This window comes from Haplochromis burtoni, unplaced genomic scaffold (assembly GCF_018398535.1).
Source record: "Haplochromis burtoni strain Fernald_Lab_line unplaced genomic scaffold, NCSU_Asbu1 Contig_295, whole genome shotgun sequence".
Lineage (NCBI taxonomy): Eukaryota > Metazoa > Chordata > Actinopteri > Cichliformes > Cichlidae > Haplochromis > Haplochromis burtoni.
The window spans coordinates 22,818-37,186 of NW_024582656.1; the positions used below are offsets into that span (position 1 = coordinate 22,818).

Consider the following 14,369-nt stretch of genomic DNA (forward strand, 5'->3'; position numbering starts at 1 on the left):
ATAACAGAACTGAAAATAAAATAATCAATGTGAAAATTGTATTAACAAAAATTACAAAAAATAAACACACAGACAAAAAAATAAAGACACACAGCTACAAACATGCATCCAGACAATTAAATTTAATTACAAACTCTCAAAGCTTCAGAACACATTAAACACAATCAGACCTTCTGATTCAGTTTGATTAAATGCATTTTGTTAAGTACTGTATGTTAAGTATACAATGATCAGCTGTCTGCTAGAAAAATACAGAAGACAGCCAATAGGTTTCAGATATAGTAAAAAAACTTGAGAGCATCAGGGTTTCTAATAACAATATGACAAAGGTATCTTAGCCATATGTGTTTTTGATTGCGGATTGAATCACATCATATATTTTAGAGCAGCTGCAGGACAAAACAAAGGAGTCAAACCAAAGAGTTAGGCTACAGTAGCAAAGGTGTTAGATTAATTCAGATAGCATTTAAAAGACTTACCTTTTTCCTGTTTGTAAGAATAGTGACAACAGCAACAACACAAACGCAGATCACTGCACCCAACACAATGATCCAAGTAAAATCTGGAAGAAAACAAATGGAAATGTGACATAAAACACTTGAAAGAAATCAGGAAATATTAGACTTAATTTAAAATCTAGAATTTTAGACATGAGGATTACAGAGTAGTGACAAACCCTAATATATATAATGACTTTGAAAAAGGTACCTTCCTTTACCATCTTACCATCATCATTATCGTCATTCCCACCATCATCAGGAGTCACCATCACCTCTCTGTGAGGAGCAGAGAGCACTCGTGCTGCACATCCCACCTGTGTGCTGTGTTTACGTGAACCTGAGAGCACAGCTGTAGTGGTGACAGTGAATGTAGCGTTGGTGTTGGACACACTGACAGTGTTGTACTGTGAGAAGCTGAGGTCTTGTTGTGAGACACTGAGTGTTACAGTGGGAGCAGGTCGACCAGTGGCTGAACAGGAAACAACCCACTCTTCAGTAGAGTTTGACTCTCTGACATCAACAACAGGTTCATGCAGCTCTGTGAAGGATCAGGAAATATCATCAACATGCTCTTACAAACACACAAGCTGCCTACACATTTATGTCCTCCTAGTTGTTTGTTTAAAAGGTAAAAGTTCTTACCATAAACTCGGAGGCAGGGTTTACCTGTCAGAGAGCCTTCAGGATAAGTGTTAAACAGGCAGTGATAGCAGCCTTCATCCTGCTCCGTCACATTCCTGATGACTATGGAGCAGTTCTGTAGTCCAGTGTATTTAAACACAACTTTCTCTTTAAAGCCATCATTCACTCTCTGACCATAGTACTTGTTGTAGGTGGCAACATTTGTCTCCACATCATTTGAACTTTTCTGCCATGCAACCTGAAGGATGTCTTTAGTCTCCAAGAGCTGACAGCTCAGTTCAGCATCTTCTCCCACAGCTGCCAGCACAGTCTGCTGTGTTTGTATCACTGCTGTTAGAGCTGCATCGAGGAAATGAACAGTAAGAATTTCATGCAACAAACTTAAACTGAGTGAAAGAAACAGATGCCACCTCCCTCAGCTTTTCTTTTCTTTTCAAAGATTGATAGACAAAAGCAAACACGTTTCACCTGTTGTACCTCTAATGTGAACATCAGTTACTGCTGAACCGGCTTCTTACCTGCTGGAAGGACTCCGTAGACAAAAAGCAGATATACAAGCACATTCTGTCGCATCATTGCTGCAAGTAGCTGAACTGCAGATTCCTGAGTGCGAAAAAAAAAAAATGGAAAAGTTTTATTTTGAGCAAATGTGACCACATTTACTCCCACGCTCAAAGCCAATGCAGAAAAAGCACTTAAAATCACTAAAAGCAACAAAACGTCCTGCTTTTTACTTACTTTTGCAAAGCTAGTTTGGCTTCCTGAGAATAAAATGTAGGGTGTCACACCACAAAAGAAGTGACGAGCAACTTCATGGTATACCTCTGTCTGTTTCACACTGTTTAAAAAAAAAAACATACTACATACAACAAGCCATACAACAAGCATACAAATTGCCCACTTTTTTTTAAACAAAATGCATTAAGTTACACCACCTCTAAATATTCATCCCTGAAGATTTAACATCCCAAGCGTACCGAACTATATGAGCTGGCACCAAACGAGACTGTCATGGTCCTGCGACCATGACTCGGTAACTTTGTGTTTGTGTTCTTTATTGTTATTATTCTCTTTATTATTCTTGGGCTGTTTTGGGATGGTTTGTGTTTTGGGATTTTAGATACTGGGTTTTGGGTTTGTGCTCCCTCTATTGGTCCCTGGTGTTAGTGTTCCCCTGTCTCGTCAGGTTAATCAGGCATCCAGCTGTGTCTCCCACCTGTGTGTGATTTCCCAGTGTCTCTCTGTGTACTTATAGTGTGTGTTTGCCTCTGTTCCTCGTCGCGTCGTCTGTATTCATACCTTGTGAAATCCCCTGCGTGCTCTCCCTGCTGTTCTCCCTTCATGTTCAGGCCCTATTTCAGGAAGCCGGTTTAGAAAACTCAGAGTGAAAAACGATACTCAGGGTTGAGTAACCCCGAACTGTCCAACTCGGAATATTCGGTTTCAGAAAGGCTGATAACAATTAGTTCAGTCAACGCGGAGTTGCTTTAACCCCAAGTGAAGCGCGCGGACGAGGATACATAAAGCCCTGATAAGCGGAGCACAGATTAAGCGAGTCAACAGCGCTTGAGGCCGAAATTCTGATGGCAGCATATGCCGATAACATGCAAATTCCGCGGAAAAAAGTAACACAGCCTCAGCTGCAAAAGAAAGGGAGCATGCATGGCAAAACATAGCCGACAGAGTCAATGCGTGAGTGTTAATTTAAACATTGATCTAGGGATTTCCACCCATTTAACACGTTATTTTATCATATGTTATTTTATTTGTTATTTTATACATTTTATTTTGTGATGTGATGTGAGCGCAGGTGCAACCCAACAGGCCCCAAACGTGCCTGGCAGCAAGTAAAAATGAAATATAAAAATATAGTCCAAACAGGTGAGGTGTAATTGTATTATGAGCCATAGTGCTTGGTCTGTTTGTCCCATGTAAATCAATTGCAGTTAGAGGCTACATTAATTTTCTTTCTGTAAGCACTTATTGAAATTATCTGAGCACATTACAAGTACATATTTGCTTACTCTGTATGCTCAAATGTGGCCCGTTATAGCCAACAGAAAAAAAGCGGAGGCCCGAAAAACAGGTGGGGGTCCTCCACCACCACCACTCACAGAGGCTGAGCAGTTGGCCCTCAGCCAAAACAGTGGGCGCCCTGTGGCCGAAGGCATCTCTGCGGGGACATCCTCTGAGTCAATAACCCCGCAAGACACAAGTGCCTACATAGGGGGTAAATTCAAAATAATACATGATGTGCATACATCCTTTCTTCACAGTCACCTTTGCAGTGCTACTCATTCATTTGATAAACTCTTTACCATAATGGATTATTTTGTAGTGAAGTTATTTTCCTACTGATTTTGCCTTCCCTCAGTCTTGGTTGTCTTTGAGAGCATAATGACAATGAAGTGTAAGGTGATTGGTATGTTTGTTAATTGCCATTTGGTCCCTTGTAAGTTATAAGTGACCTGTATAAACCTCATATTCTATCAGTTGATGGTGGTGGTGTACTGCATCTGGTGCAGCCTCCTGTTGAGCCAGACCAACATGCAGTTGTGAGTAATACTCCACAGATTATATGAGTTTACAGTAGAACAGCAATGTTGTTTATTTCTTTACTACAGGAAAATAATGAAGAAACATTGACAGCTGTTACAGAGGAGGAAGCAACAGAGACACTTTATGAGGTTTACATCTTTTAATACTTTGTGTACAGGAAATACAGGCGACCAATAAAGCCAGTTGAACAAAAATCTGTTTATTCTTCTTTCAACATGTTGAGGTGATGGGTCAAAAGAAATGATTGTGACATATGGTGTCTCTGACTGCGCTTCCATCTTGTATGTCCGTGGGAGGGTCAGGATGTTCATGGTTTGGATCACTGCTGATGTTTGGTTCAGAAGGACAGTGTTCTCCTCTAATTGTGGCAATGTTGTGAAGAATCACACATGCCACAATAATGTCACATGCCCTTTCTGGGGTGACCCTGAGTCTTTGCAGGCACTGGAACCGGGCCTTAAGCATTCCGATAGTCATTTCAATTCTGGCTCTTGTCCTGCAATTAGCCAGATTATATCGCTGCTGTGGGCCCGGTTCAGGGTCAGGGTAAGGGGTAAGCAAATAGGGTAAACATGGATACCCCCTATCACCAAGCAAGTAGCCAGTGAACTCTCCTAAGACAGAAGGATACACTTCAGTTCAAATGTCCCTGAAGCAATTGGTCTTTATATATTTTAAAGTATTTTCAACTCACCATGTCCAAATTTTGTGCTCAGTGTACATTCACGAAAAATTCGTGAGTCATGAACAGAGCCTGGCCACTTGGCTTCCACATTTGTGATAATGTTGGCAGCATCACATATGATCTTCACAGTGCAGAGAACACAAATTAGCATCCATTACTATAATGAATAATTTGTTAGTTTGAAATGCTACAGGGAACTATGTACCTGTACATTAATGCTGTGGAAAGACTTCCTGTTCACATAGTCTCCTTCATTTACTGAAGGAGCAATGATTGGAATGTGAGTGCCATCTGTACAGCCAATCACGCCTGGGAACCCTGAAAATAAATGTAAAATTTAAGTAGTAGTTCAAATATCACCACATCATAAATTAAGTTTTGGTCATCCTGATACCTGCAATAGTTGGGTTGCGGTCACGTGGTTCTGATGACGTGCGGAGGCAGCGCGATTTTTGAGTGGAGGGCGGAAGTAAACATGGAGGACACTGTGGAGAGTCAGGAGAGCAGCTATTGTGCAACTTTAGACCCCGTTTCTCGGGAGAGATATAAACAGATAGTTAAAAAATATATCGGACGTGATCCGTATTCTTTGAAAATGTCCGAATACACCACAGAAGTAAAGGATTTGCCTACTATCGAGGCTGTGGATATCACCAACTACTTGGTCCTCCAGACTTCTTACTACACTAGGCAGCAAATGAAAGCTTTCAAGAGTCTGGAGGCGTACAATTTTTTTGTCAGCGGGTGGGTCCACAACCTTGGAACAAAACGTCTCCGTGATGGATACAGTTTGGTGTTTGCAAGGGTGAGTGTTTGTTCTTATATTGCTTTATCTTAAACACGCTAACAGTTAGCGGTAGCGGCTTTAACGTCAACAAACATGCCACATCCTTAGGACTTCGTTAGAGTGACAGTTGTTTGTTTCAAGGTAAACCATTCTCAGAGGTCTAACGAGACACCTCTGAAGACTTGGGTAATTGCAAAGGAGGATGGAGAAGTGATTGCAGCTCATTGCAATTGTATGGCAGGGTTAGTAGCCTAATTAAGTAGGTTCTCGTTTGAGAACTGATTCCGATCTGGGTTTTCGTTCGTAGCCGAGATTGACCGTCGGAGCCCAGTCCTCCGACTCTTCGTCATCCAAAGCACTTGGGCAGCCTATAGTCCCAATCAAGTCAATATTAGACTACTAACTTAAAAGCACTAAGTAAACGAGAATTTAACGACAACCTAATGCTAATAAGTTCGTTTGCAAACATAACATTACCTCTGACGAAGTGGTCGCTGCAGACACGGGCATTGGCAGACTCTGCTCCTCCCGACTGTAAACGTAAATTTAAAATCCATTTTTTCCTACGTTTTTCGGTTAGAATTTTCCATTTTTCTCCTCTTCGTTGGGCTATTTTTGGTACCCTAAAATACCGTTTATCAGTTTCTCGGGTCGACCTACTGGAGCATCCGTAAACACAACAGGACATAGGCATTTTGCGTACTGTCTGTCTGTGATTTTGCGCTTATCTTTTTCACTTCCGACCGCCAGTCAAATTTCGCGCTTTACGTCGACGTCACGTCTACGTCAAATGAAACCTAGCTTTGGTCACGATCTACTGGCTCTTCAAGGCAGGGGCACGCCATGTCCGACACTTCCTACTGTCAGGTTTCCGACAAAGGGGCGGAGACAGTCAGGGTTAGTTGTAGTAAACCTGCTAGGGGGCAGGTTAGCTTCACGGAGTGTGTCGTCATAGTGACTCACTCAGGCTTCAGCTGAACTCGCTTTGTGAAACCGAAAACCCAGAGTTTTCGTTAACTCAGGGTATACTTACTCAGTTTTTCCACTAAACCGGCTTCCTGAAATAGGCCCCAGGTTTGCCACTCCTTTGTGTAGTTTATCCCAGTTTAGTTCGTCCTTAGTTCTGTTTGCCATCTCCACTTTATGTCTGGTATTGTTAATAAATCACCCTTCACATCTGAATAAGTGCATTTGAGTCCTCCTTCCACTCTTCACACGGCCGCTGCCCCGAACCGTGACAGTGACTGTGTGTGAGACCTGACTTGCACAGCAGACTTTGTTGAGAAAATGATATGCATTCATTACTGTGCCGCTTCTGGTTCCCATCAGTTAAATGCAGAATGGTCTGATGCTGTTTCTCTTCTGTTTAGTTTCAGTCTCTGATGTCTACAAAACTCTCAACTCTACTCCGGGAAACCTGAAGAAACAGAGACCTCCAGTGGCCAAGCTGAGCACCTGCTGCTGAAAGAAATAGAAGAAATTCACGCATTGTTTGCATTGTGGAATAATTCCTCAGCATATCTAATTTGCCACAAAGAAAATCAGCCATATTTTTGTGGGATTAAATAAAATAACAAAACAAAGCAGTATTTAGTGTTTTTATGAAATAAATTACATGAAATGATTTATCTTATATTGTCTCCTGAATGTTGCCAGCACAGTCTGTTGTGTCTGTTGAACCTTTAACAGGGAAAAATGAATCAGTCAGCAGCAAACAGAAACACTGGCTACAGCAGCATCCGCTTCTTATGTTTTGGAAGGACTCACACACAAAAAGCAAGTATACAAGAACGCAACGTACCATCATCGTTGCAAGTGACATTGTTTTAGTTGAGCTGCAGACTTTTATGGGTATAAAACAATGAAGAAGTTTATAGTGAAAAAATATATGCAAACTCAGTGCAGACATACCACACAATCACAGACAAGTCTAAAAAAACAACCCTGAAGAAAAACAAGTTGCTTTTCTTTCTGTTTTTGTATCCCCAGGAAGTGAAAAGCAAGAGAAACATTTATATTTTTGCCATTTCCCAGTAATCTGTATCAGATCCTCAAGTAAAGATCATTGAAATAACCTGAGCAATCGCACATGATGAATTTTTAACAGGAAAGAAAAAACCTTACATAAACTATTTATCCAATTAGTCATGATGAAATGTGTTCATGTAGAATAAAATGCAACTTTTAATTATGGGAGATGTTAATGAACAGAGAATTGTGTCGGTGAATGCCATCAGGGGTTTGTCAGCAATATTATTCTGATGTACCTTTGTCCCACCTGATTACCTTCATTAAACAGCAGCAGGATAGATGGTGGGTCTGCAGAATGACACACGACATGCAGAATCTTTTATGTTCCTCATTTTGTGTCATTTTTATCTTTTATAATATTTTTTTAAACGTTGAATAATAATATTGTCTTATTAAATTAGAATTTAAAGTGCTTCAAAAACTGCGAGCCACACAATAAAACACAACAAACTTGCATGTCCTTACAAAAAAATTCAAGATTAAACAGGTTTATTGTCACTGTGTTATGGCAAAGTTACAGCTATGGTGCGTTGGAGTGTGAGATTCAAAACAAGACAGAGGTAAGTACAGATCCTTTATTAAAAGTATAAAAGATAACAACATGAAAAATATTTTCACTACAGTCATGCATAAAACAGTTCCTCCTGTTCGAGGTTAACATAGCAGATCATCTCCCTCCAGCTCCGTCTATTGCCAGCATCCTCCTCTGTCACACCAACACTCTGCAAGTCCTCCTGATGGCTGACCCCAGTTGTGTACTCCTCGCATGCTCACCTTTCCACCTGTCTCTCTCTCTCATTCACACACATGTATTTTGTCTTTCTTTTATTCCTCTTCTCTACAATGCATGCCTCCACTGCTCCAGGCTCTTCATCTGCTCCCTACTGTCACTACAGATCAAAGTATCATCTGCAAACATCATAGTTCACATAGACTTCTGCCTCATCTCATCAGTCAGCCACATCACCATTGCAAACAAGAACGAGCTCAGAGCTGATCACTGATGTAATCTCATTTCCTGAACCTACCTGTCACTAAAACGTTCGCTTCAGCACTGCCTCACATCCTTATGTCTTATGACCTGGCCCATCCTCACATACTTCTCTAGATCCAAAAATACCCAGTGAAACTCATTCTGTCCTTCTATATTCTTCTCTATCAACACTCTCAAAGCAAACGTCACATCTGTATTCCTCTTTCTCAGAATAAAGTCATACTCCTTACTGATCATCACTTCTCTTCTTAACTAGCTTCAACAACTATTCCCCATATCTTCATGGTGTGGCTCATCAGCTTTATTCCTCTGTAGTGACTACAGCTCTGCACATCACCCTTGTTCTTGAAAACTGATACCAGTACCAGAGGCGGAGCCAGACATTTGAAACACCCGGGGCTTAGCCCTAAAGGGTAGTATGCATGTGTTTTTGTTTTTGTTTTTTTTGGGGGGGGGGGGTTTAGAAATGACTGAAAGATTAATAGGCTCTGTTTTGAGTTTTGTTCAAAAAAGAATGACTTCATATAGGGAAAAATATATATCACAATGCAGGACACCTTAAACTAGTTTTTTAATTAAGCAGCAAGGCAGAACAAAGTCGGGGCTGTATCAAGACACAGGGACTAAACCCCAATTCAACCAGACCCAGAACTGATCCGGAATTAAAACAGGACTACAACAGTTCAAACTATCAGCTACTTAGGATTTAACCAAGACAGAACCAGAATCAGAACTAGATGATAGTGCACTAAAAATCATCATAGACCTGCACTACACTTATTTTTTAATTCTACCAAAGTACAATATTTAGATTGAGAAAAGTTTATATAATTATTTAGCCTTGTTGTGCAAACAAGCCTAATAAATGTTCAAGCTTAATAAATGTAGAATTTGAAAAATAGCAAACCTAAAAAGAAACACTAGGTACGAGATACATGAGGACCTGTGATACTTTTGGTAAATAACCATTTGACTAACATGTCTGTCTCACCTGCTCTTGTTCATCTCTGTTCTGTCCTCATTCTCCTCTCTCTCCCTCTCTGTTCCTCTCTCCTCTCTGTTCCTCTCTCCCTCTTTGTGCTGACAATCATCAAATATACAGTTGAAACCAGATATTTATGTACTCTTCAGATCAAAACACAAACACTTTTTTAATTGTAACATCAAATCAGACTAAATGTTTATTTTTTTAGATTGATAAATATAAAAAACATATTTGTTAACTTTAAGAGTAAAGAGAGAAACTATCTGTATTTCTTAATTGTAAATGGCACCAAATTGTATTCAAAATTGAGCCACACTTATGGAGCTCCACAGTTCTTTTCCTGGTGTTTTGGTTGACATCTCTTGATTTTCCCATGTCACAGAAACAGGCTCTGTGTTTTGCCTTATATGCATCCACAGCTGTGCCACCAATTTACTCACATGGACTCTACTAACCTATCAGAAGCTTCTTCAGCTCAGAATGGAATCGTCTGGAGTTTTCTTATTAATTAACAATAAACTTAGTGTACATGTACTCCTACATTTGATGAAAGTGATAAAAAACAGACAGCTCTGTCTCTCTTTATTCTGACATTTAACTAATTCAAAAGATATTTCAATATTTATCTAAAACAAAAGTTTACTCTAAATTGATGTTGTACAGTAAAAATGTTTTCTCCCTAAAGTGTATGTAAATATCTGGTTACAAATGTGAATATCCTGCTGTGTACTGAAATCCCTCTTGTTTTGCATAGAAATATACTGAACAACATACAAAGCATAATATATAAAATAACATTTACCTGAGTTTTTTCTTTGAAAGAAGCCTCTAATGTCCATTCTTATATTTCAGTACATAACTGAAACCGATTTAGTCGGGGAGGGTAAGAACTGAAAATATGAAATAAACACACGTAAGCTAAGACTCTCTAAAAATAGCATTTGTTCGGCTTTTCATTTCGCCATTTGTTGATTCACTTGAAGAGCAAGTAACGTAATATGGGTCAAGTGATCAGTTTGATATCAATCTTTCGTGATGCACCGTCATATTTACATTATTTGTACGGTACGAATGATTTGCTTTGGTACCTGGTCAAACTTAAGCTCTCCTTAGTATGGCTGGCTCCGTTTCTCCAACAGCGCACTCACAGGCAGCAGCTGCCCCGCCCCCTCGCTCAGTCGCTTAGTGCCTGAGCTCGGATCATACCAATATCAGGGGGGATTCACGCACAGTCGTAAATTCCCACAGTGTGCACTATGTGCTTCGAATATTGTGTGTACTTTTTGTTTTATACAGTTGTCAGCCAGGCATCTAACTATGAAAAAATTACACTCCAAAAGACCCCGGGCTTCTGACAAAACAACCCGGGCTTAAGCCCAGTAAGCCACCCCCACGCTCCGCCCCTGACCAGTACACTTCTTTTCCGCTCCTTAGGCATCCTCAGTCTGGCTAAAAAGTCCACCGCTGTCTGTCCTAGACACTTCCATACCTGCGGTTGATCCTGGTTAAAGGCATGTCATCAGGATCAATGGCCTTCCACTCTTCGTCTTCATTATAGCTGCCCTCACTTCCTCTTTACTAATTCTCTCCACTCTCTGATTCATTAACACTCTGATTCACTCTACCTTGCTCTGCCATTTGCTTCATTCATTATCTCCTAACAGTACTCCTTGTTACTGAGCAGTTTTCGCTGTAGTTAATTGCTCCTGTAAAATAGTCAGATGTCAGATGTCTATTCATATTAATGTACAGAATTCACCTGCTTGCTGCTACTACTGCACATTCACCCAGTGTACATACTATATATATATATATAATGTTCTTCCTCTACCCCCCCCCCATTTTTGCACATGTCGAGGAGCGTGTCAGGCTACATTTCACTGTGTGTTATACTTGTATAACTATGCATGTGACAAGTAAAGAACCTTGAACATTGAACCTATAGTTAACCACGCTAACCAGCTGCACATCCTTTCCAGCTCAATCTCTCTCTGTCACTTTTTTTTTAATTTTTTTTTTTATCTTATCTTCAAGTAGTCTCAACTTTATTAATGTAGTACTGTAACTCTGTTCCAGGCATACTGACAAAAGCACTTAAAGAACTCACTTTTAAAATATTACTCTGCTATGCTTTTACTCTTACTTAAACTCAAACTATGTCCACACACACTGATGTTTTTTAGGAATTTTGTTTGCATGTTTACGCGATAAATGGGCTGGCAGGAGTTTCTGAAAAGCTCCTATTTTACTGATACCAAAACACTATTTACGTTCAGACAAAAGGCCAAAGCTACGTTCACCAAAATGTACCTGTGACCGTAACCTCACACCGCCGCTTTTTCTGCAGCTCTTTTGTTTCTTTCAGTCTGTGGTATGTGTGTAGCCTCTTCATATTTTTGAGGTGGATTTAAACTGTTTCCAACACCATCCCTTTCATGTGAACGTGTAGGGGAAACCCTTGATTAGCTAAGCAAGTTCATGACCAGTTTTGTGTTACTGAAAGATATCCTGGGTATGTTAAACTAGCTTCACAGTACAGGGCCCTTGGCAGCTCATAGTCACTGAGTCAACCACAAACTCCTTTGTATACTGAATTGTTTTAGCACCATGAATACAAAGTAGAATATTAGTGAAGTGGAAATCATTTTACCATCATTTTCACCATCATCAGTCCTCTGCCAAATTATTTTAATCTTTCTACAGCTTTAGACAGAGCAGAGGATGGGATATAGGATATATGTCAGGTACATCTTTAAAAATAATTTTACCAGAAGTTACACATGTTCACATTCCAACTCTGTGTTACTCTGAGGCATGTATTTATGTCTACGTCTGAGTTACAGCTGATGGTTTTAGGTGATCCTTGTTGCACTGTATGTAGAGGGGTCATCAGTCTGTGAAAGAAACATTTTGGGGGTTCAGTCAACTAAAGAGTCAGCGAATCTAGAGATTCTACACACACTGAATCCATACATGCAAATTTGAACCCAGCAAACATCTCCCAATATTGGTGTCTATGTGGTGCAGATTTAATAAACCGAGGGAGGAAAATTAATACTTACACAAAGACACATCGATTTATCTTCCAAAGAATTATTAAATAAACATGTAGAAAATGGATATTTATCAAACTGTCTTACCAATAATGTCATTGGCTGATTTTTGTGGTATTTTATTTGTTGTTCTCAGGGTCCCTGAGTGACAGAAGGATTTCAAACTTTTAAATAATAAATATTTGCAGATATTAGACAGGTGTCAGTGTAGGTCACATATAAGAGTCATAAAGCATTCTGTTTTAATAGGAAGAGACACATTAAAATAGGACACAAAATAAGTCAAGAGTGAAAGTTACCTCTTCTTGTCTTTTTTTTAAGCAGGACAGCTATGAAAGTGGCTACACAAGCAAAGACTATCTGCCCCACTGCTACACCTGATGCAATGATCCAGAAGGAAACTGTGAGAAAAGCAGGAAAAATATGACACTGATTAACACTGACACATCAATCATGGATCACAGTGAAATGTAGACCTACTGAAGTCATTGTTATTAGCTCCAAATTGACTCAGATAGCATCACTCTATAAATCTGTGACTTTGAAAAAGTTTCTCACCATTATAATCAGCAGTAGCAGCAGCATACACCTGCTGGACCTCAGGAACCGTCACCATCACCTCTCTGTGAGGAGCAGAGAGCACTCGTGCTGCACATCCCACCTGTGTGCTGTGTTTACGTGAACCTGAGAGCACAGCTGTAGTGGTGACAGTGAATGTAGCGTTGGTGTTGGAAACATTGACAGTGTTGTACTGTGTGAAGTTGAGGTCTTGTTGTGAGACACTGAGTGTTATAGTGGGAGCAGGTCGACCAGTGGCTGAACAAGATACAACCCACTCTTCAGTAGAGTTTGACTCTCTGACATCAACAACAGGTTCGTGTAGCTCTGTGAAGGATCAACAAACACTTTAAGAAAAATGATTTTAAAATGCGATCAACATCTGACAAATTTTCATTTGTTATCTTTTTTGCTGGAGCCTATTGTAATTTGAAGAAGGTAAAAGTTCTTACCATAGACTTGGAGGCAGGGTCTACCAATAAAGGCTCCTTCAGGATAAGTGTTAAACAGACAGCGATAGCATCCTTCATCCTGCTCTGTCACATTCCTGATGACTATGGAACAGTTCCATAGACCAGCATGTTTAAACTTAACTTTATCTGTAAAGCTGTCATTCACTCTCTGGCCAAAGTACTTGTTGTAGGTGGCAACATTTGTCTCCACATCATTTGAACTTTTCTGCCATGTGACCTGAAGGACGTCTTTAGTTTCCAAGAGTTGACAGCTCAATTCAGCATCTTCTCCCACTGCTGCCATCACAGTCTGCTGTGTTTGGATCACTGCTGCTGCACCTTTAACAGAGAAAAATGAATCAGTCATCAGCAAACAGAAAGACTGGCTACTGAAGCATCTGTTCCTTACCTGTTTGAAAGACTCCACACACAAAAAGTAGATACACAAGCACACAATCTGCCATCGCTATTGCAAAGTAACACGTTTGAGATGAATAGGAGACCTTTTTGGATATCAAAAGGTGTAAAAGGTTGGTAGTAAGTGAATAAATGCACACTGAAACTACACAGAAATCAGGGCAGACATACCGCACACTCACAGTTGAGTTAAAAAGTAACTGAACGAAAACAATTGACTTCTCCTTCAATTCTTTTTTTTAACACAAGGAAGGGATCTGCATCAGATCACTTCCTTGTGCTTTCTCAGTAGTCTGTATCAGATCCTCAACAAGTTTACAAAAAACATCCTTTTTAACAGGAATGCCAAAAAGCAAAAAATATTACCTCAAACAAATTATCCCATCAGTTATGACCTGGTCGTGACCTGATGTCACACACACATGACCGTGGTTTTGCTGTTTGTCACATTATTAAAGTCAGCATTATGTACTGTAATATGCAGACATTAATCTGAGACTCTTTGGATCATTCTGAGTCTCATTAATTATTGCATTAAAACAGATATTTCAATGTTGTATATCAGATATCTGAGAACGAAGAAAACCAACTATGTGTTTGTGGTGTCGCAGAGCTGTATGACTGCACTTGTGTTCATTATGGGTCTGTTTCTATAATTTTGTTTCTAACGTGAATATTTGCACAGACTGACAAACTTCATGTTTCA

The 14,369-nt window shown here is 39.9% G+C and overlaps 2 protein-coding genes and 1 long non-coding RNA gene across 3 annotated transcripts; all 3 read right to left on the reverse strand.

The window, feature by feature from the left end:
- Positions 1–761: 761 nt before the first annotated feature.
- LOC121815766 (OX-2 membrane glycoprotein-like) lies at positions 762–1,735 on the reverse strand (the record flags this gene model as incomplete). Its single annotated transcript, XM_042228000.1, is given in 3 exon segments — positions 762–1,038; positions 1,143–1,481; positions 1,661–1,735. Coding segments are annotated over 3 exon segments (674 nt in total), but the record flags the coding sequence as incomplete, so codon positions are not given.
- Positions 1,736–3,825: 2,090 nt separating this feature from the next.
- On the reverse strand, positions 3,826–4,563 carry LOC121815768. Its single transcript, XR_006055340.1, has 2 exons — positions 4,396–4,563; positions 3,826–4,315 (listed from the first exon to the last, which is right to left on the reverse strand). It is a non-coding gene; the product is annotated as an uncharacterized LOC121815768 (long non-coding RNA).
- A 6,441-nt stretch (positions 4,564–11,004) lies between these two features.
- On the reverse strand, positions 11,005–13,951 carry LOC102303089 (OX-2 membrane glycoprotein). The gene is made up of 6 exons (XM_005941075.3): positions 13,656–13,951; positions 13,247–13,585; positions 12,795–13,121; positions 12,536–12,637; positions 12,324–12,377; positions 11,005–12,077 (listed from the first exon to the last, which is right to left on the reverse strand). The coding sequence occupies exons 1-6, from the start codon at positions 13,708–13,710 to the stop codon at positions 12,073–12,075; spliced, it is 882 nt and encodes a 293-aa protein (XP_005941137.1). The 5' UTR covers positions 13,711–13,951; the 3' UTR covers positions 11,005–12,072.
- Between the last annotated feature and the right edge of the window lie 418 nt (positions 13,952–14,369).